Source organism: Cottoperca gobio, unplaced genomic scaffold (assembly GCF_900634415.1).
Source record: "Cottoperca gobio unplaced genomic scaffold, fCotGob3.1 fCotGob3_70arrow_ctg1, whole genome shotgun sequence".
NCBI classification, from domain to species: domain Eukaryota; kingdom Metazoa; phylum Chordata; class Actinopteri; order Perciformes; family Bovichtidae; genus Cottoperca; species Cottoperca gobio.
The window spans coordinates 391,636-413,894 of record NW_021167062.1 but is presented as its reverse complement, the minus strand read 5'-3'; the positions used below and the strand labels follow the sequence as shown (position 1 = coordinate 413,894).

General features: G+C 41.7%; 3 protein-coding genes across 4 annotated transcripts; 1 reads left to right on the top strand and 2 right to left on the bottom strand.

The window, feature by feature from the left end:
* Nucleotides 1-191: 191 nt before the first annotated feature.
* hyls1 (HYLS1 centriolar and ciliogenesis associated) lies at nt 192-8,455 on the top strand. 2 transcript variants are annotated; one of them, XM_029428362.1, is made up of 12 exons: nt 192-352; nt 859-988; nt 1,156-1,263; nt 1,427-1,488; nt 1,926-2,149; nt 2,371-2,426; nt 5,548-5,714; nt 5,809-5,854; nt 5,947-6,001; nt 7,021-7,102; nt 7,841-7,867; nt 8,207-8,455. In XM_029428362.1, exons 2-12 carry the CDS (start codon nt 886-888, stop codon nt 8,339-8,341), a joined length of 1,065 nt encoding a protein of 354 aa, XP_029284222.1. In that variant the 5' UTR covers nt 192-352; nt 859-885; the 3' UTR covers nt 8,342-8,455. The 2 variants fall into 2 exon arrangements, with proteins under 2 accessions (XP_029284222.1, XP_029284220.1); XM_029428360.1 differs by having other exon boundaries at nt 192-356.
* A 38-nt stretch (nt 8,456-8,493) lies between these two features.
* Nucleotides 8,494-11,878, bottom strand: mrpl4 (mitochondrial ribosomal protein L4). Its single transcript, XM_029428365.1, has 9 exons — nt 11,652-11,878; nt 10,914-10,995; nt 10,647-10,818; nt 10,291-10,342; nt 9,840-9,957; nt 9,546-9,652; nt 9,004-9,113; nt 8,855-8,928; nt 8,494-8,639 (listed from the first exon to the last, which is right to left on the bottom strand). The coding sequence occupies exons 1-9, from the start codon at nt 11,697-11,699 to the stop codon at nt 8,494-8,496; spliced, it is 909 nt and encodes a 302-aa protein (XP_029284225.1). The 5' UTR covers nt 11,700-11,878.
* Nucleotides 11,879-12,625: 747 nt separating this feature from the next.
* On the bottom strand, nt 12,626-21,685 carry LOC115006207 (neuroblast differentiation-associated protein AHNAK). Its single transcript, XM_029428322.1, has 4 exons — nt 21,581-21,685; nt 20,375-21,320; nt 16,880-20,059; nt 12,626-16,830 (listed from the first exon to the last, which is right to left on the bottom strand). The coding sequence occupies exons 1-4, from the start codon at nt 21,683-21,685 to the stop codon at nt 13,295-13,297; spliced, it is 7,767 nt and encodes a 2,588-aa protein (XP_029284182.1). The 3' UTR covers nt 12,626-13,294.
* Between the last annotated feature and the right edge of the window lie 574 nt (nt 21,686-22,259).

Genomic DNA, 22,259 nt, shown 5'->3' with positions numbered 1-22,259 from the left:
TTTCGAATGCGTAATAGAGTATTTTATACTGTAGTGTTATATACTTATATATATACTTATATATACTTTTACTAAAGCGAATGACTTGAATACTTCCAAACTGCTTCTGCTGCACTGCAGCCGAGAGCCGTTAGGTGGCGCTAGCATAATAGATCGACAACCGCTAATAAGCACAACGAAGAAGAAAAAGACCGGAAGTGGTGAACACCGGGCGTCATTTTCAAAGCTCGTTAACGGCTGTTGTCTTGGTGCTGCGTTCCGAACCTGTAAACAATAAAATGTCTAGCTACTAATAAACTTAACCGGTGATGTTACCGTGATGGTTTCACTATAGCAGCCAACCGACTCCCGTGTAGGTGAGAAACAAGCCCGTTAAATGTCTCTTACTACTTCACATTGTTGATATTTACTACATGTTTGACTTCTTACTGTTAGCCTAGCCCGCTCACGTATGCGTTTGCGGAAGAAATGCCAAACCCCGTTAAAAAGAATGTCACTTTAGGAGTGTTTTGATAATTTATTATTAAATTACAACTATAAAATAAAAACATTTTGTCCACGTAAAATCTTAATTGTCTACAGGACAATTCGTCTTGCACAAAAGCCACAACTGATTTTATTTGGTTGAAATAGCAGATGATAAATTGTTCACAAGCCTATGTTATTATTTTTATACATTTGAATCAACGAGAGAACATGTAGTTACTTTTAATTTAAGTGGTGTTCCAATGTGTTATCAAGAAGGATGTTAACAACCTGTAACCTTACTCCCTAAATAAGCCCTGACCTCTTAGCAAAATCTCCTTTTCTTCTTCATATCTGTTTTACATTGTTGTGTATTTATATTCTTACTTTCAGATTGTATATTGACTGAAAACTGAAAACATGATGGACAACCTGGATTTCTCAGAAGAGGAAATTCAAGAACAACTGGCAGCCCTGGGCTACAAAAACATACCAAAACACAGGCTGCTTGAATTCAAGCAAGGTTAGACTCTGAAACATAATCAAACTAAATGTTTATGTTGTGCATTGATGCTAAATGTCAATATAGCGAACTGATTTAATCTCAAGTAAAGATATAGGACATGGATTACAAATAACTTCAACATTTCCATGTTTTAACTCGTTCATTCATTTTGTGTGTAATGTCAGATCTCGATGAACTGGTTCGACACGGAGAATGGAAAAGCCTGGCCTCACCCGCTCAGATAAACAACGCCACATCTCAGCCGAGCCCTCCTGCCTTCACCAAAGAGAAAGGTCAGGACCCTTATCTCACTGTGGGATAATAATATTAATAACAACCGTGTTTTTACATCACTGTCCTTTAAGCAAAGCATGACCGTAATCAAGTGTAACATTTTAAGATTTCGCACCAAAGAAATGTTGTTTGGTAACTGGAGAGTTCTTTGTTTGTCTTCAGTCAGTCGGTGCTCTGGTGACGGATTCTTCTTACATGCCGCACAAGCAGACCTTGACAGACAGGTCAGTTATAGCCACACATTACGCTTATTTCTTATGTTTCTTCAGTACAGAGACAGGCAAAACAAGCCTGTTGCCTTCGTCCTGGAACGACCCGCAGGCCGAGCTTAAACTTGAGACCTTCATCTCTTTAAATGATTTTAAACTTGGAATCAAGGAAGTGCTCACTGCAGCTGCTTCAATTAACGAACAAACACGACTAAATATTGCTGCGTGTTAACGCACTGTATTATGTGATGTATCTTTGCTATGGTTGCTGTTCAATATTTGCTCCTTCATTTTAATTTCTCTTCCTGTGTGTATGTTATGCACCAAAGCCAATTTGTGTGAAATGTGAAAACCTACCTGGCAATAAACCAAATAAACCAAAAATAAATCTCCAAACTTCCAGTCGTGTCAATCACACGTGATGCATTATTTCTATGTATAATTCACCACAGGTGCTCAACACCTGTCAGAACAGAGAGTACGGGCGGCAGCAGGGAGGCTGCGACTCGTACGCTCAACACTCGGTGGCTCTGAATCTCCGCCTGCCTGCAGGTGCTCCCAGCAGGCTGCAGGTGGAGGAGGATCCTGACGACACCCTCCACCCTCCGCTCAGTGACAGCTGCACATCCACGCCTGACTCCCACAGGGGACGCTTCATCAGGAGGAAAGTCCTTAGGTAATTTTAAAGACTCACCGGTTGGTGTGTGTGTGTGTATGTATGTATGTATGTATATATATATATGTATGTATATATATGTATATGTGTATGTATATATATATATATATATATATATATATATATATATATATATATATATCAGCAGATACTGACCGAACAGACATTTATTCAATGAAAATCTTGGAGACATTAATAATCTATTTGTTTTCCACCTGCAGGAAACATAAAGGACAGTCGCTCGTCTGCGATGAATCCGTCTACAGTGAAGACTCAGGTAACGCTTCAATGTGCTCTTCTTGTCATCTGTTGGAAGGGTTTTCTGTAATAATAATCTTTATTTACAGAGTGCTTCACACGAGGCAAGTTAACGTCAACACATAATAAAATCATATAAAAGTTTATCAAATGGAGAACTTTTAGGTAAAAAAAGACCAATTCCAGTCAAATAAAACTGAAGAAATAAAGTGAAAGTAAATCCGTCGAAACCTCCCTGATAAGTTTTCTAATCAAATAAAAGGAACAAACCCGAGGAAGCACAGATGTAATCCCTTCGGTCACCAGCAGCTTGAGTTGTTTCCGCAGAAGAAGAAGCTCCTGGATATCAGCTTAATCCTCTTAGCTCCTCCGTTAAGCCCTCTGCCAGCACACATCACACACCTCCAGGAGTGCACGTCGCCAACATGTACAAAATGTACGGCACTCAGTGGGACGGTGAGAGCGACCAAGACGAGAATTCTCTCAACTCCTCTTTTTGGTCTGATGGAGAGCGACAGGAGGACGAGGAGGAGGAAGAGGAGGTTAAGCAAGTGATCGGAAAGGAAGATTCCAAACGTGTTAACGATGCAGAAAGCTCGTACCGGGAGGCTTCTGAGGAGGAGGAGGAGAAGGTTGAGTGTGTGAACCGCAAGGAAGACTTCAAACCTGTCGGAGATGCAGAGGAGTCTTACCAGGAATCCTCAGAGGTGGAGATCAATGAGGAAGACTCTGAATGTGTCGGCGATGCAGAGGAGTCTTACCTGCAGAAAGAAGATGAGATTAAGGGAGTGATCAGCGAGGAAGAGTCCAAACCTGTCGGCGGAGCAGAGGACTCTTACCAGCAGGAAGAAGACGAGATTAAGGGAGTGATCGGCGAGGAAGAGTCCAAACCTGTCGGAGGAGCAGAGGACTCTCTCCAGGAGGCTTCAGAGGAGGAGGAGGAGATGAGTGAGGAAGACTTTGAATCTGACGGCTATGCAGAAGACTCTTACCAGGAGACTTCAGAGGAGGAGGAGGAGCAAGTGATCAGTGAGGAAGAGTCCAAACCTGTCGGCGATGCAGAGGACGCTTACCAGCAGGAAGAAGACGAGATTAAGGGAGTGAACAGCGAGGAAGAGTCCAAACCTGTTGGAGGGGCAGAGGACTCTCTCCAGGAAGGTAGAGGCTATGATGATGATGATGATGATGATGATGACGATGAAGAAGGCTGCAGCAGCAGCGCTGATAGTCCAGCACCGAGTCTGATGACGTCGGGCTACGGCACCTACAGACCAGAGGAGCAGGAGGGAGGAGACTTCAGAGACGACCACACCATAACAGAGTTTGATCAGGACAGTCGGGGAGATCTGTCTGAGATGAGAGACGACGATCGCTCGCTGTGCAGCTTTGGCGGGTTTGACATCGAACCCACAGAGCCAGACGACATCGAGTCTCGTCCTCTGAGCGCGTTAGCGCACGCACAGCCTGAAGCTAACACGGCGCGTTGTGGAGGAGGTGATCTGCACATCACAGACATGAGACCTGAAGGAGATGAAGTGACAGATGCAACTTCAGAGGAACGACATCGCAAAACTGAAGTGGAAGACAGATTTGATGATGATGATGATGATGAAGAGGGGAAACACGATGAAAGGCTAGAAGAAGATGTGCACGACCGTAAAGAAGAGAAAGACGTCGAGGACAAAGTGGAGTCGGATGATCTGGACGAGTCTTCAAGCAACAAAGACATCAAGTTTATCGACTCCAAAGTGGCATTCAGTCGGATGACGTTTGATGCGATGTGTGAGGAGTGTGACGGAAACCTCCGACAGAGGAAGGGTAAACGCTTCCCCGTCTCCTAGCAACGTTTATGTTACTTTAAAAAAGTAAGATTGAACAGCTGCAGTTTTCAAATCACAGGAGGAAAAATGTTCGTCGGAACACTATTTAGAATGAAATGTTGTCGCAGCGGAGACGTCCTCACGTCATGTCGGAAGTTAACGTCCTCACGTCATGTCGGAAGTTAACGTCTTCACGTCATGTCGGATGTTAACGTCCTGTCGGAAGTTAACGTCCTCACGTCATGTCGGATGTTAACGTCCTCACGTCATGTCGGAAGTTAACGTCCTCACGTCATGTCGGATGTTAACGTCCTCACGTCATGTCGGAAGTTAACGTCCTCACGTCCTGTCGGAAGTTAACGTCCTCACGTCATGTCGGATGTTAACGTCCTCACGTCCTGTCGGAAGTTAACGTCCTCACGTCATGTCGGATGTTAACGTCCTCACGTCATGTCGGATGTTAACGTCCTCACGTCATGTCGGAAGTTAACGTCCTCACGTCATGGTCGGAAGTTAACGTCCTCACGTCATGTCGGATGTTAACGTCCTCACGTCATGTCGGATGTTAACGTCCTCACGTCATGTCGGAAGTTAACGTCCTCACGTCATGTCGGAAGTTAACGTCCTCACGTCATGTCGGAAGTTAACGTCCTCACGTCATGTCGGAAGTTAACGTCCTCACGTCATGTCGGAAGTTAACGTCCTCACGTCCTGTCGGAAGTTAACGTCCTCACGTCATGTCGGATGTTAACGTCCTCACGTCATGTCGGATGTTAACGTCCTCACGTCATGTCGGAAGTTAACGTCCTCACGTCCTGTCGGAAGTTAACGTCCTCACGTCATGTCGGATGTTAACGTCCTCACGTCATGTCGGAAGTTAACGTCCTCACGTCATGTCGGATGTTAACGTCCTCACGTCATGTCGGATGTTAACGTCTTCGTTTGTTCAGATCAAAGTGAGAATGATGTAAATCTTAAAGTAATCACAAATTATACCGACATCTTTGACGTTTTGAACAACGTACTGTAACATTTGACTTTAATGTGAAAGAAACGATGAGGTATTATACTATGACATCTTTATTTTATAAATGGCTTAATGTTTGAGTCGAACAAATTGCTTCAGGTCAGTTTTGATATTGAGAAAGTAAACTGGACGAGTCGTCTGCGATCACTGAAGACGAGTAACTCCTCTCGTGTAGGGAACCGAAGCGACGCGTACATGAAAGACCTCATGACTCTGAACTGAGCGTTGTATTCTCTGGGAGACGTGATGCTGCAGTTAAAACCTCTTTGAATGTTCTGGATGTTTCCGTGCAGACGCAGCGAGCTGTCTGGAGGAGCGGCTGGCGGAGCTCCATTTATCCACGTCGGCTCAGCGCCACTTTGAGACGGAGAGCGAAGACGCCTCCAGTCAGAGCGACGCGCAGCGCTCGGAGACGGAGGGACTCTCTTTGAGCGCCTTTGAATCCTACATAAGAGGCATGGTGGGTAATGTAGTCTCCCAGAATGTGCTGGCAGACACGTTTCCACTGCTTGTTTAAAACAAATGTTCTTGATGTGTCGTTTGATTTTGGACAGACTCGAACCCAAAGTGACGGAGACCTCAGGCCCAAACCCAAATCCTGTAAGTCAACAGAAAGACAACGAACCAGTTCATATGAATCTGTTAATGACACTTCACTGATTTATAATCATCTAATGCTTGGGATGTTTCAGTCATCCGACCAGTGATCAGTCAGCAAACTGTAAAGAAGACGGACCCAGTAGCCAAGTAAGTTATAAACATGTACATAACAAGTACCATATAGGAGCAGACTAACAGCTGGATACATTATGGTGCAGACTAACAGCTGGATACATTATGGTGCAGACTAACAGCTGGTTACATTATGGTGCAGCCTCACAGCTGGATGCATTATGGTGCAGACTAACAGCTGGATGCATTATGGTGCAGATTATGGTGCAGACTAACAGCTGGATGCATTATGGTGCAGCCTCACAGCTGGATGCATTATGGTGCAGACTCACAGCTGGATGCATTATGGTGCAGCCTCACAGCTGGATGCATTATGGTGCAGACTCACAGCTGGATGCATTATGGTGCGACTAACAGCTGGATGCATTATGGTGCAGACTAACAGCTGGATGCATTATGGTGCAGACTCACAGCTGGATGCATTATGGTGCAGACTAACAGCTGGATGCATTATGGTGCAGACTAACAGCTGGATGCATTATGGTGCAGACTAACAGCTGGATACATTATGGTGCAGACTCACAGCTGGATGCATTATGGTGCAGACTAACAGCTGGATGCATTATGGTGCAGATTATGGTGCAGACTAACAGCTGGATGCATTATGGTGCAGACTCACAGCTGGATGCATTATGGTGCAGATTATGGTGCAGACTAACAGCTGGATGCATTATGGTGCAGACTAACAGCTGGATGCATTATGGTGCAGATTATGGTGCAGACTAACAGCTGGATGCATTATGGTGCAGACTCACAGCTGGATACATTATGGTGCAGATTCAAAGCTGGATACATTATGGTGCAGACTAACAGCTGGATGCATTATGGTGCAGACTCAGCTGGATACATTATGGTGCAGACTAACAGCTGGATACATTATGGTGCAGACTAACAGCTGGATACATTATGGTGCAGACTCACAGCTGGATACATTATGGTGCAGACTCAAAGCTGGATACATTATGGTGCAGACTAACATCTGGATACATTATGGAGCAACTTCTACTCAAATTAACTTGGTTGACTCTCTGCAGGTACTTCCAGTACAAGCAGCTCTGGGAAATGTTTAAACTTCCAGGAGAGCAGGACAGAAGAGCGCTCCGCTCGGAGATAAAGGTACGAGATATATCTTATTTAAAGTTTTCACATATTTACTCTCAATCTCTGGTTTTTAATACAATACATTTGCTTTTACAATGTAAAAAATACAATGCATAGTCCAGTTTCTACATGTGGCTTTAGTTCTTAGTGTTGTCTGTCTGGAAGTTGTTAGTTACATTCATCACTGATTGGACTCAACTACACATTTGAGGTACTTGTACTTTGTTTACATGTGTCTGACAGCTTCAGTTACTGTGAAGCCTGTACCTCCAGATGTGTGGAGTGTTTGTGACACACTGTGTGATGAAGTGTTCCTTTATGTGTTGAGAAGATTCTCCTCCTCCTCCAGATAAATAAAGTGTTTAAAAAGCCTCTTGGATCAGCTGTAAAATGCATCGTCACAAAGCTGAAAACAGGCTGTTTTTGTGAGGAGCTCATGAAAAGTAGACTTTTTAGAGACACGTGGTTCTCACAGGACAGAGACGCTACAAACATATGATGATCTTATAGAATATGATGCATTGATGGAGATTACACTACCAACAGGATGTAAAGGAGGGAACATTAGAACAACCTTAAACATGTACAGCAGTAACACACAACACACACATTAATCTCATTAACTTTTCATTCTTTAGTTTATCTGGTGATACTTTAATCATACTTTGAAGCCGTACGTTTCATTAAGGATCTGAACTTCTTCCACCGTCAGAATCACTTGTTGCTTCACGATGATTTTGCTTTTGTTTTCAGGAACAACTTGCATATCAACCTCCAGCGGTGAGTATTTCTCTAATGCTCTCTGTAACGCTGCAGCTGGCAACACGTTCAGTGCTAACATCAGTCCAAGGTTTGTTTGAGACGGTTGATCACGAGTGTGATTGGCTGATATTGAAGCTATTTGGTAGCAATAACGTGTTGCAGTGTAGCGTCAACACCAGTGCAATAAGTGGCATATTTTTAATGTAGATAAAATGTTTGTGTCAGTGTTACATTAAGATGTAAACGTGCACTTACCTGCATAAACCTACTCTGTCAGCTTAATGTGTTGCAGTGCTGCTGATCATGTTAGTGGATCCACATGAGTGGAAAAGTAAATGAAGTCTCGTTGTGTTGCAGCCTAAACCTCGGAGGGTTTACGTCCCGAACAGCTACGTCGTGCCAACAGAGAAGAAGCGTTCGGCGCTCCGCTGGGAGATCAGGAACGATTTAGCCAACGGTGTCCTTCCACACAAGTTCAGTTATCGATTCTAGACCGGTTGCTCTTTTTACAAACTTTTAATACAACTTTGCATTGTGTGTGTGTTTTTTTTACAATTGGCATTATTTATTCTGTTTTTGATAAGCACAATAAACACATAAAGAAAACATTGCAGTCAGTGAATATATTACAGGGGATCTGGCGTCTACGGTAGATCAGAGTAGGGCAGTTTAAACGGGTACAGAGGTGTGTAGCGCTCGTCGTGCCAAAGCAGCTTCTCCTCCAGAAACTTGATGGTTTGCAGAGTGAGGACGACGGCTTCGTGTTTCAGGAGGCTGTGCACGTTCAGACCTGACGGACACAAAGCACTTTATGATGGTCCTTACAGGTGGCTGTAGCTGCACGCACACAATGAAGCTTTAAATAATGAGTATTAAAGCGTTTCGTCCAGCAAAATGATTCAATAACACAAAGTTAATCTTCTTTCCAAGTGTCCAGGCTCCACAGTGCGAACGCACCGTACTTCTGTTGATCGACGTTTATACAAACCAAACGTACTAACTTACCGATTGCTGGAATGATGTTCACCGTCTTCAGGTTCGCTGTGGCCTGAAGGATGTTTTCAGGAAACTCTTCCCCTCTGAAAGCAACACGAAGGTCAGCAATGCTTTGAACCTCGAAAGTAAAGTTTAAAAGAGTTGCTGTTGACACTCACACGTCGACGATCAACACCGACTCTCCCCAGTGTTTGTTTCTGATGTGGTCCAGCAGGTACTGAGGGTCGGGCGTGGGGATGTTCAGAGAGTCCACGATGTAAAGGTAGTCCTGCAGACAATATTCAGCCGTCATTGTGATGTGATGTGAACAAGCTATATTTAGATGTTAGTTGATTTTAAAGTATTTAGTAGCCTATGACGATAATAAAGTTATTTTCTAAATAATTCTTCACGAGTTCTGTGCATTTTCAATAGATGCCATTAAAGAATGAAGCCAGAGCTCAGTGAACACGTTGAAGCTCTTAAGCAGAAACATTTGCAATTAAAGTTGTTTTTTTAAACTGCCATAAAAATGTCATAATACTGGGGGTTTCGTTCTTAAAGGTTAAAATTTAAATAAATCAAATGTTATTTATAGCCCAATATCACAAATCACACACTTGTCTCAGTGGCTTTAAGGACTTTACAGGATACGACCCCCTCCGTCCTTGGACTGAGGGGGTCACTGTCCCGTGTGTACAGAATAAAACAGTTTGGTTACCTGAGCCATCTTGGAGCTCAGAGCCACTTTGAGTCCGAGCACTCGGACCTTCATGGGTAACATGTAGTAGTAACTGGTCGGCCCTCTGGGTCCATTAGCCACCCCGCCTGAGAGAAACACATCCTCCGTCAGACTTACTGTACTTTACAACCTGTGAATCAAACGACTGAGAAGGAGACGAGTGAGGGAGACGCACAGACAACAGATCAGGCTGGAAGTTCTTCATGGCCGTAACTTTAAATGTTAAAGCAGACGAAAAATAAATCACAGTTCAAAGTAACAACAAACATTCACCTCCTCTCCAGATCGGTGATCGGATGCTTCCATGTCGAGCTCTTCCACCTCCTTTCTGGTTCCAGGGTTTCTTACCTCCACCTCTGACCTCCGGCCGGACTTTTGTGTTAGCGTGACTCTGAGGGAGCAAAGCGACTGTTAGTGACGTGAATATCGGCTTCTGTGGGTTAAATTTGAGTTTCTGTGGGTGGCCTGTTCCTTTAAACTGGAAATAATACATTTTATAATGCAGTTTATAATACAGTACATCAGTCAGACATTAATGAAACGATAAGAAATTATATATATATATTAATATACATTTATTATATATATTAATATACATTTATTAATATATATATTAATATACATTTATTTATTTATTAATATGCATATTTGTTAATATACATATATATATTTATATATTTATATATTAATATGAGTGGTGTCCTAGAACAAAACTGTAACTTACAATTCTTTTATAGTTTCTCTGCCATGTTTCAACGCTGTGGAGAATATCGAGCCTGAGGAGAAAACAAACGACGGATTAACAAACTTTCCTTCTGTGGGATTTAAAGGTTTCAGCAGGTGTCACTCAGGATGCGCATTTAAGTGCGTAATGAGAAGCACTTAATATATATACAGAGATGTAAAGAGGTAGTAACACAGTAAGTAAAAGTACATGAAGGTAAAGTAAACACCGTTTATACAACATTCTTCTTTATGTGAAGAAATAATAATAATCGTGAACTAATGAGTGATGTGTGGGACAGGAGCCGAGAGCAGAACTACTACATCTCCTGACGAAAGGTGAGCCGTCAGCTTTACCTGGGAGGCACCGCGAAGACATCCGGGTGGAGTTGAGCCAAACCCAATGGCTCGCTGTCCGGCTTCTCCAGAGTCTCCACCCACGTCTGCACGGGGCTTAGATGAGCGGGAACGACAGCATCGCACGTCCGGAGAAGAGGCAGAGGGCAGTCTGCAGGAGGAGGACGACGCTCTGCAGGAGGAAACAGCAGCAGTCAGTGATGGGACATCTTTGATATGAGGAACGCAGACAGTCGATATTATTAAAATGAGAAAGGTTTGACTTACTTAATCTGGCAGGATCCACCAGGTTGGTTGGCAGCAGTAAGTTGGAAGGCAGAACGCTCTCACTGGAGAACGACGAGGCGAACTGAGGAGGAAACTGAGTTAGTGAAGCAGAACAAACCACAAACAAGATATCTGTTGACATTCAGCAGGCTCTGTGAATATTACACATTTTACTGCTTAAATTACACAATTTAAATTAGACCTCATGTTTGCCAGCACTGCATTCTGAATAAGTAGTTTGGACACTGATATATTGTCAAATAAAATATATTTTATACAGTTTTACACACAAGGTTAACATAACGAGTGATGTCTTGTTTATGTTGACAAAATGTTCCATTCACAATAAAATAAAACATTTAATAAACTGTGGTCAGTTTACGGAAAATTGATCTGCAGGAATTTGATTAAATGATTGATGATTTTGGTAATTAAAAACAATAATACTTCAGAATTTGAGGCACCTTCATCTCTGGGAAGTTGTGGAAGTTTCTCACAGATTTAGTATTTCGGGTTGTATGCCTAACATTTAATTAAAACTCTAAATCCAAGTTCCAACAGTGTTCTCCCCTGGCATGCAACACTGTGGGGACATCGTGTGAATCACTGAATTCATCTTTTGAGGCTGAATTCTGATGTTTATATCTCGGTTAGAGCAGCCATTATTAAAGGAAAGAAGCAACACATCAGTGACAGCTTCCATGTTCAACCGGCTGCAGGTTAAACGTTCAAACTCACCCTTTTAGCGACTCCTCTTCCGCAGACCAGCGCAGTACAACGAAGCATTTCGGTTGTGTTGTCTTCCACAAGCACACAAGCACACACTTTATTCCCTCTTAAATCATTTAAATACTCATTATAAACGAACTCGGGCTGTTTTCAGCATGAAAGGTCGTGGTGGCTTTTTCCTTGTGGTGTGTTGGCGCGTGTTGATGACGTAGATGAATACAGGGCGGGCGCAGTGGCGACACCTAGCGGCTGGAGGGGGAGGTTCTTCAAGAACCTTCAGCCATGATGGTTCGACAGGGATGAGGCAGATTTTAAAGTAAATGTTTCTTGGATAAATTCGTTTTTTATTCAAGTTTATCTTAATACAACACTTACATGCCAACATGAATATTTAAATAAGTTATTGTCAGTGGTGAAATGTAACTATTTGCTCAAGTACTGACAGATTGTATTTCCATGTTATGCCATTTTCTACTTAGAGTAGAAATATTGTACTCTCTATTCTACTCCACTACATTTATTTGACAGCTTTAGTTAATTTGCAGATTTAGATTAGTAATACAAAATATAAATCAACAAATAAATGATATGTTATAAGCTACCCTGCAGTATATAAAGTAATTCAAATTAAATCCACTTTTACAGGCTGCAACATTAAAACAATGTTCATATTAATGCATCAATGATTATAATCCATTAATATAATATATAGGATTCTGAAGTGGACCATTCTGTATAATGAGTACTTTTACTTTAGTACTTTAAGTATATTTTGATGTCAATGCTTTTGTACATTTTCAATGCAGGACTTTTACTTTAACAGAGTAGCTTTAAACTATGGTATTGATACTTTTACTTCTTCTACAACTGAATGTACCTAAGTACATTTATGTTACTCATATGTTCTCTTCCATTCAACAACACTGGCAAAGATGAATCAGGAAACAAAAGCTGTACATATTTTTTGTGTTTTTATTATTTTGTACATTGTAATAACAAAATGATAAATCATTGAATTATCATTTATTTATTATTGCTAAAAAATCTTGAAGCAAAAACTCTGTTGGAGCAAAACATTTTCTAAAAATTATACTATATACATCCCCAATGAACATAAAATAAAGTGGGTATTTTAAAAGTATAGATTTACAGTATAATATAAACATATGAACAACTTTGGATATTTCAATATTCAGTTGACAATATATAATAAAACAACTTACATAATTTGATCTTATAATTGTACCTAGAAATCCACAAATGTCCTCCTTCAACATCAGCAGTAAACGGGAGACAGAATCTGGGGACTTTTTTGATTTTGGGTGCCTTAACTTAACTTAATCTACATAGAAAGAATACCTTCTTTTTCAAGTACAAGCAGTATATGTTTAGTACAAACATAGTACAAAATACAAATATGTGGGAATATAAGTGCAAGAATGTTGCATTGTGAGGCAGGCTGCATTATTACAAAGCAACTATATTTACTTTATATACAAACAAACACTTTTTTTTTTTTAAATGACACATTTCACAAATGCAGAAATCAAACAATTAACATACATCTTAAGTCACAATAAATAAACCCAATATAAAAATCACACTAAAAGGAACATTTGGTGCCACTTATGGAAACATCCGTAGTTTGAAACCTACATGAGGTTGGAGAAAAAGAAAGTTGACCCCCCTTTTAGGTCATTTGGTCCAGGAACTTCAAGGTCTAGGTTTCGTGGACGAAAGTCAGGCCCCCCTAGTGTGTTATATTTGCGGTTTGGCATTCTTTGATTTTGTGCTTGGTTGGGGAAAGCAGTGACGTAGTATCTGTCTGAACTGTCAGGTACTCTTATTCTTGGATCTTGAGAGAAATGTGGCAACCGTGCATTAGGCACCTGCTGCATTGATCTGGGATCTTGAGAGAAATGTGGCAAACGTGCATTAGGCACCTGCTGCATTGATCTTGGATTTTGAGAGAAATGTGGCAAACTTGCATTAGGCACCTGCTGCATTGATCTTGGATTTTGAGAGAAATGTGGCAAACTTGTATTAGACACCTGCTGCATTGATCTTTGGTGCCTTGAATACATATCAATGTCACCAGAAGGAATTCTTCTGGTTTGTCTTGGGTCCCTCGTGTCAATATTACCACCTGACGGGGAGATCACCTGTCCATAGTTTTGTGGTGCCTGGAAGTTAAGTTTTGAACCTCTGGCTCTAAGCACATGATCTTTTCCTGTAAAATCATCAATGTTGAGATCTGGACGGTGGTAATCAATGTTGGGGCCAAAATCAGAGTCCACCAAAGGGTAGCTCGACCTTACATTGGCCCTAGGTTGCTGTCTATCAGTGTGATGGAGTCTAGCATTCCCATCTATGTCCAGGGCAGGAATTCTCATGTTTACCCCAGGGATATCTGATCTGCGATTCCCATAAGAAGGTCCTCTGAAATTTAGCGAAGGATCATTCATGTTCAGACCTGGAGTTTTGAGATGCAGCTGTGGATTACGCATTGCCACTTTTGGCATGTTTGGAACACTAACATTTGGACCTGTGAAATCCCCCTTTAACTGTATTGGTTTCATATTCAGTTTTGCATTTGGAGGGGAAAAATTCATATTTGTTGGTCTCAGAGATGTACCAAAATCAATATCAGATCCTTCCCTGTTAAGATCTGGACCTCCAAACTGAGGCAACTTGAAAGAAGGCAGTTTGAATTTTCTGTCTGCAAAATCAAAGTCAGTCTGAGGACCCTGGATGTTTCCTGAGAGAGCATTCATGTCAATGTCTGGGCCTCTTATTCCTCCTTTGACATTAGGTGCAGTAAAGTTCATGTCAGGACGTTTTGCATTGAGGTCTAGCTTGGGACCTTTGAAATTGGTATCAGGCAAATGTAAGTCTGGCATACTAATACCAGGGCCTTTCAGTTTAGGTCCTGAAAGATTCATGTCTGGTATTGTTGCGTTAGGTCCAGAGAGACTGAAGTCTGGTGTATTTAAATTTGGCATTTTAAATTTTCCATTTGGACCATTGACATCTACATTTGGGAAATTCAGGTCAGGCCCTTGAAGGCCTCCATGTATGTCAACATTTGGGCCCTTTGGCATTTTGATTTGGGGCTTTTTGAACTTTGCATCAGGGAAACCAATGTTAACATCTGGAGTGTTCATATCAAATTTGGGAGCTTTTAGGTCCATGTTTGGTAATCCCAATTTGGGGACATTGATTCCACCTTTCAATTTTGGAGTTTTGAGATTAAAATCTGGAATTTTTAGGTCTGAATTTATGTTCAAATTTGGTCCTTTTGGTAATTTGGCATTAAGATCTGGTGACTTGAAGTCAAAGTTTGGGTTATCCAACTTTATATCAGAAAACCCCACATCAGGCATTTTCAAATGTGACTTTTTAAAATTTCCAGATGCGCTGCCAAAATTAACATCTGGCATTTCAAAGTCAGTTTTGGGGCCTCTAAGATTGATGTTGGGTGCATTGATGTCGATGTCTGGGCCATCAACGTTTCCGTCTATCGCAGGTCCTTTTAGGCTTGGTAGATTAACTTTAGGCATTTTCAATTTTGGCATTTTCAGCTTTGCTTTGGGTGAACCAATGTTGACAGATGGAGTGTTCATGTCTAACTTGGGAGCTTTAAGGTCCATATTTGGTCCCTTTGGTAATGTACCTGAAAGATTGAATTTAGGCATTTTCAATTTGCCTGAGGGAGCATTAACATCCCAGTCTGGAGCATGAAGCTCTGGCATCTTCAGTTTACCTGATGGCATGTTTATGTCTGGGGCATTAAAGCCCCCACTGAGGTTAGGACCAGATACATCCAGATCAGGTGTTTTGAGATCTAGGTTAGGGCCATCTAACTTTGGACCAGAAAGCCCAAAATCAGGCAGGTTAAAGTGTGGCTTTTTGAATATCCCTGATGGACCAGACATATCAAAATCTGGCACTCCCAAATCAGCTTTAGGACCTTTCAGGTTGACATTGGGTACATTTACATCAACATCTGGGCCATCCCAGTTTCCGTCAATTTCAGGTCCTTTTAGATTTGGAAGACCAAATTTAGGCATTTTAAATTTGGGCATTTTAAATTTTGCTTTGGGTGAACCAATGTTGACATCCGGAGTGTTTAAATTTAATTTTGGAGATTTAAGGTTCATGTTTGGTAAGTCCAAGTCAGGGGCATCAAATCCACCCTTTATATTTGGAGCTTTCAGATCTGCGTCAATGTCCATATTTGGTCCCTTTGGTAATGTACCTGAAAAATTGAATTTAGGCATTTTCAATTTGCCTGAAGGAGCATTGACATCCCAGTCTGGAGCGTGAAGCTCTGGCATCTTCAGTTTACCTGATGGCATGTTTATGTCTGGGGCATTGAAGCCCCCACTGAGGTTAGGACCAGATACATCTAGATCAGGTGTTTTGAGGCCTAGATTAGGGCCATCTAACTTTGGACCAGAAAGCCCCAAATCAGGCAGGTTAAAGTGTGGCTTTTTGAATATCCCTGATGGACCAGACATATCAAAATCTGGCATTTCCACATCAGCTTTAGGACCTTTGAGGTTGACATTGGGTACATTTACATCAATATCTGGGCCATCCAAGTTTCCGTCAATTTCAGGTCCTTTCAGGTTTGGAAGACCAAATTTAGGCATTTTCAATTTGGGCATTTTCAATTTGCCTGAGGGAGCGTTAACATCCCAGTCTGGAGCATGAAGCTCTGGCATCTTCAGTTTACCTGATGGCATGTTTATGTCTGGGGCATTAAAGCTCCCACTGAGGTTAGGACCAGATACATCTAGATCAGGTGTTTTGAGGCCTAGGTTAGGGCCATCTAACTTTGGACCAGAAAGCCCAAAATCAGGCAGGTTAAAGTGTGGCTTTTTGAATATCCCTGATGGACCAGACATATCAAAATCTGGCATTCCCACATCAGCTTTAGGACCTTTGAGGTTGACATTGGGTACATTTACATCAACATCTGGGCCATCCAAGTTTCCGTCAATTTCAGGTCCTTTCAGGTTTGGAAGACCAAATTTAGGCATTTTCAGTTTGGGCATTTTCAATTTGCCTGAGGGAGCGTTAACATCCCAGTCTGGAGCATGAAGCTCTGGCATCTTCAGTTTACCTGATGGCATGTTTATGTCTGGGGCATTGAAGCCCCCACTGAGGTTAGGACCAGATACATCTAGATCAGGTGTTTTGAGGCCTAGATTAGGGCCATCTAACTTTTGGACCAGAAAGCCCCAAATCAGGCAGGTTAAAGTGTGGCTTTTTGAATATCCCTGATGGACCAGACATATCAAAATCTGGCATTCCCACATCAGCTTTAGGACCTTTGAGGTTGACATTGGGTACATTTACATCAATATCTGGGCCATCCAAGTTTCCGTCAATTTCAGGTCCTTTCAGGTTTGGAAGACCAAATTTAGGCATTTTCAATTTGGGCATTTTCAATTTGCCTGAGGGAGCGTTGACATCCCAGTCTGGAGCATGAAGCTCTGGCATCTTTAGTTTACCTGATGGCATGTTTATGTCTGGGGCATTAAAGCTCCCACTGAGGTTAGGACCAGATACATCTAGATCAGGTGTTTTGAGGCCTAGGTTAGGGCCATCTAACTTTGGACCAGAAAGCCCAAAATCAGGCAGGTTAAAGTGTGGCTTTTTGAATATCCCTGATGGACCAGACATATCAAAATCTGGCATTCCCACATCAGCTTTAGGACCTTTAAGGTTCACATTGGGTACATTTACATCAATATCTGGGCCATCCAAATTTCCGTCAATTTCAGGTCCTTTCAGGTTTGGAAGGCCAAATTTAGGCATTTTCAATTTGGGCATTTTCAATTTGCCTGAGGGAGCGTTAACATCCCAGTCTGGAGCATGAAGCTCTGGCATCTTCAGTTCACCTGATGGCATGTTTATGTCTGGGGCATTAAAGCCCCCACTGAGGTTAGGACCAGATACATCTAGATCAGGTGTTTTGAGGCCTAGGTTAGGGCCATCTAACTTTGGACCAGAAAGCCCAAAATCAGGCAGGTTAAAGTGTGGCTTTTTGAATTTTCCTGATGGACCAGAAATATCAAAATCTGGCATTCCCACATCAGCTTTAGGACCTTTAAGGTTCACATTGGGTACATTTACATTAACATCTGGGCCATCCAATTTTCCGTCTATTTCAGGTCCTTTTAGGTGTGGGCGACCAAATTTGGGCATTTTAAATTTGGGCATTTTAAATTTTGCTTTGGGTGAACCAATGTTGACATCCGGAGTGTTTAAATCTAACTTTGGAGATTTAAGCTTCATGTTTGGTAAGTCCAAGTCAGGGGCATCAAATCCACCTTTTATATTTGGAGCTTTCAGATCTGTGCCTATGTCCATATTTGGTCCCTTTGGTAATGTACCTGAAAGATTGAATTTAGGCATTTTCAATTTTCCTGAGGGAGCATTAACATCCCAGTCTGGAGCATGCATCTCTGGCATCTTCAGTTTACCTGATGGCATGTCTAAGTTCAGCTTTGGGGTATTAAGGTCCAGTTTGGGGCTTTTAAGATCAATCTTTGGCATGTTTATGTCTGGGGCATTAAAGCCCCCACTGAGGTTAGGACCAGATACATCTAGATCAGGTGTTTTGAGGCCTAGGTTAGGGCCATCTAACTTTGGACCAGAAAGCCCAAAATCAGGTACGTTAAAGTGTGGCTTTTTGAATATCCCTGATGGACCAGACATATCAAAATCTGGCATTCCCAAATCAGCTTTAGGACCTTTAAGGTTGACATTGGGTACATTTACATCAACATCTAGGCCATCCAAGTTTCCATCAATTTCAGGTCCTTTTACGTGTGGGCGACCAAATTTGGGCATTTTAAATTTGGGCATTTTAAATTTTGCTTTGGGTGAACCAATGTTGACATCCGGAGTGTTTAAATCTAACTTTGGAGATTTAAGGTTCATGTTTGGTAAGTCCAAGTCAGGGGCATCAAATCCACCCTTTATATTTGGAGCTTTCAGATCTGTGCCTATGTCCATATTTGGTCCCTTTGGTAATTTACCTGAAAGATTGAATTTAGGCATTTTCAATTTGCCTGAGGGGGCATTAACATCCCAGTCTGGAGCATGCATCTCTGGCATCTTCAGTTTACCTGATGGCATGTCTAAGTTCAGATTTGGGGTATTGAGGTCCAGCTTTGGGCTTCTGAGGTCAACTTCGGGCATGTTAATGTCTGGGGCATTAAAGCCCCCACCGAGGTTAGGACCAGATACATCTAGATCAGGTGTTTTGAGGCCTAGGTTAGGGCCATCTAACTTTGGACCAGAAAGCCCAAAATCAGGCAGGTTAAAGTGTGGATTTTTGAATTTTCCTGGTGGACCAGAAATATCAAAATCTGGCCTTTCAACTTTAGGACCTTTCAGATTGATATTGGGTGCATTAATATCGATGTCTGGACCATCCAAATTTCCGTCAATCTCAGGTCCTTTCAGACTCGGAAGACCAAATTTAGGCATCTTTAATTTGGGCATATTTAATTTTGCTTTGGGTGAACCAATGTTGACATCTGGGGCAGAAATATCCAGTTTGGGCTCATTGAGGTCCATCTCAGGCAAATTCAAATCTGGGGAGCTTTTAAATTTGGGGGCTGAGAGATCAAAGTCAGGAGTCCTTAACTCACCATCAAGTCCTTTCAGCTTTGGTCCTGACAGTCCGAAATCTGGCATTGTAAAATTCGGCATCTTAATTTTTCCTGATGGACTTCCAATATCAGGCATATTCAGCTCTGATCTTGGACCGTTCAGATCAAGTGAAGGTGCATCAATGTCAAACTCTGGCCTGTTTAGAGATGCATCAATTCCTCCTTTTGGACCTGACAAGTCTAAGCTGGGTTTTGTCAGTTGTGGCATTGCAAATCTTCCTTTGGGCGTACCAATGTTTACATCTGGAGAGTGGAGGTCTAAGTTTGGAGCATTCACATCCGGTAAATCTATGCCTTTTATCTTTGGGGATTTCAGCCGTAGTTCGGGTGTTTTCATTCCAGCATCAATATCCACATCTTTATTCTTTGGTAACGTGCCAAAGAGCTTAAATTTTGGCAGTTTAAATTTGCCAGAGGGAGCACCTGTATCAATGTCTAATTTACCAGAAGGCATATTAAAATCCACATCAGGCGTATTAAGGTCTAGCTTTGGGCCTTTGTGATCACCTCCTGGAGTTTTTAACTCATATTCAGGGCCTTTAATTTTAGGCCCAGATAGCCCAAATCCTGGCATTTTGAGTTTCCCAGATGGGCTTGCAATATCCAAGTCAGTTGATGGTACGTTTATGTCAAACTTTGGGTCTGCAATTCCGCCTTTAAGATCTGGCGCTGCCAACCGCATATCTGGTCCCTCTAAATCTCCATTAAAACCTTGATCTTGAATGTCTGGTAAATCAAATTTGGGCATTTTAAACTTAGGAGCGTTGTATTTTTTAGATGGAACATTAGTGTAAACCGATGGAGTACCAATGGCTAAATTTGGTCCTTTTAAGTCAGCTTTTGGTAGATTTACATTAGGTGCATGAAATCCACTTTTTATCTTTGGTGTTTTGAGACTTAGGTCAGGTGTTTTAACATCAGCTTCACTTTTGCCTGAAAACCCAAATTTGGGCATTGTCAATCTACCAGATGGAGCATCAACATCTAAATCCGGATTTCTAAAACCAATCTTTGGTTTCTTATGTGACACTTTGACTTTACCTGAAGGCATGGCAATGTCTGGTCCATGTATATCAAGTTGTGACACATCAATACCTGGCATTTCTAGGTCTAAGTCAGGAGATCTTCCAGACAGCCTCAGCTTGGGTGACTCTACGTAACCGGCAGGATTGTCCACATTCAGATTTGGATTTTTCAGTCTCTTGGAATACTTGAGACCGAGTTTACCTGAGGTTCCTACATCTGGTTTCGTGACCTCACCTATTGGACCACTAAAAGAAGGTCCAGAGAAGTCTAGGTCTGGGCGTTTGAACTTTGGCATTTTTAACTCTTTGTTTGTTCCTTCAATGCCCACTTTGGGAACACCAATGTCAAAGGATGGACCAGTGATATTTCCCCCACTACGGTTTATCCCCATGTCAGGGGAACTAACATCTAAACCTTTTAAGTCCATACCCATTTCCTGAGCTCTAAAGTTTCTGTTGCTTTCCAGTCCAATTTGAGGTCTTTTAAGGTTTGGCATTGTCAAGTCAAATGATGGACTATCGATGTTTGGAAGTTGTACACCTGCTGTAGTGTTTGGACCCTCTGGTAATGTTCCAGACAGATGGAAGTCTGGGGAGTTAAACTGCGGTCTTCTAGCATCAACTTTCATTCTTTGTACCTGAGCTCCACTTAGAGTGCTCCCATTCAAGCCGAGACCCAACGGTGGAAGGTTAAGATTGCTGTCATATGTTGATTCTCCAGCTTCATCAGATGAATCGGAATCAACGTCTGTGGTCAGAATCTTGCTTTTCATAAGTCCAAAGTCCACTCCGAGGCGAGGCAACCCCATGTCGTGCTTCAGGTGGACCTTAGATGAGCCAGGTACAGTTGGCTTGGCGGGAACCTCCTCATTTACAAAGCCCTCCTTGGCACCAAGCAAGTCTTCTTTCATGAACTTCTTAATTTTGGCATTGTAGAGTTTGCTGTAGGAATCATTCAGCATCTAGAAAGATAAAACACAACTTGGTGATTGAAATGTAACTATAATATTTCCATCAAGGTAACAATTCTCTAGCAGTTCAGATTAATTTTAGTATTGTTTCCATCAATCAATGTAATGCAGATTGCAGCACAAAAACAGCTCCTATTTGAACATTGTAAAAGTGCTACCAAAATGAATGCCCTTTGAATGACAGGAAAATCAAATAAAATTTTGTTTGGTTTTAACCCCATTTGACTTGACAATATCTCTAATCCACCTACCGTCTCAGGACTCTTCGCACACTGGTCCAGGTTTCCGAGGCTCTTGCTCATGTTGTTCCTGGTGAGGACTTGGAACTTGTGATCATACGGCTGCATCAGCTTCATTAGTTTTAACACCTCAGCTTTTGATAGTTGATCAAAATTGATTGTTGCCCCCAAAAGTTCATCCCCTGAAAAATATAATAAAAGTGTGTGCATTAAACAATAGCTTGTTTCAGCACATTAACATGCTCCAATGGGTGCAAATCATAATGTATCACTTTAAGGGTACTCAAAACCCTAAACGTGGCACTAACAATGCCAGGACATTTTGTGCAAAAGAACTATTGAAAGTGTGATTATTTAGCAAAGCAAACAAGTTTTTACCATTTTAATGTCTTCAGAGAGCTTTTGAAAAGAATGTCTGAGCTTCATTTCGACCACAGTCTGTTAATCATACACTTACACTGAGCAAACTGAAAATTGAAAGATGTAAAATTATGTACACTTAACAAAAACATTCGAGAGAGCTTTCAATTTAATGCACCAAAATATTGCCAATCAGTCCACATTCTGAGTGTCTCCTGCTTACTGAGTCTAAAGTGTAAAGGGTTAACACAACTTTGAATTTGAGTCAAATGTACAATGATTTCCTGTAATTTGTACTTAGAACTGTTTAAGCTCTAAAAGCTAAGATATG

What these genes read in the sequence shown, in the direction of transcription:
- mrpl4 (XM_029428365.1), bottom strand. Translation starts at nt 11,699, where the DNA reads ATGCTTCGTTGTACTGCGCTGGTCTGCGGAAGAGGAGTCGCTAAAAGG. An exon ending in GGTGGATCCTGCCAGATTAA is followed by an intron (nt 10,819 to 10,913) that starts GTAAGTCAAACC and finishes TTCCTCCTGCAG; the next exon opens with AGCGTCGTCCTCCTCCTGCA. An exon ending in TGAGCTCCAAGATGGCTCAG is followed by an intron (nt 9,114 to 9,545) that starts GTAACCAAACTG and finishes TATTGTCTGCAG; the next exon opens with GACTACCTTTACATCGTGGA.
- hyls1 (XM_029428362.1), top strand. Translation starts at nt 886, where the DNA reads ATGATGGACAACCTGGATTTCTCAGAAGAGGAAATTCAAGAACAACTG. An exon ending in AAGCAGACCTTGACAGACAG is followed by an intron (nt 1,489 to 1,925) that starts GTCAGTTATAGC and finishes AATTCACCACAG; the next exon opens with GTGCTCAACACCTGTCAGAA. An exon ending in TTGCATATCAACCTCCAGCG is followed by an intron (nt 7,868 to 8,206) that starts GTGAGTATTTCT and finishes GTTGTGTTGCAG; the next exon opens with CCTAAACCTCGGAGGGTTTA.
- LOC115006207 (XM_029428322.1), bottom strand. Translation starts at nt 21,685, where the DNA reads ATGAAGCTGATGCAGCCGTATGATCACAAGTTCCAAGTCCTCACCAGG. An exon ending in GTGCGAAGAGTCCTGAGACG is followed by an intron (nt 21,321 to 21,580) that starts GTAGGTGGATTA and finishes TTATCTTTCTAG; the next exon opens with ATGCTGAATGATTCCTACAG. An exon ending in GCCTGATTTGGGGCTTTCTG is followed by an intron (nt 16,831 to 16,879) that starts GTCCAAAAGTTA and finishes CACCTGATCTAG; the next exon opens with ATGTATCTGGTCCTAACCTC.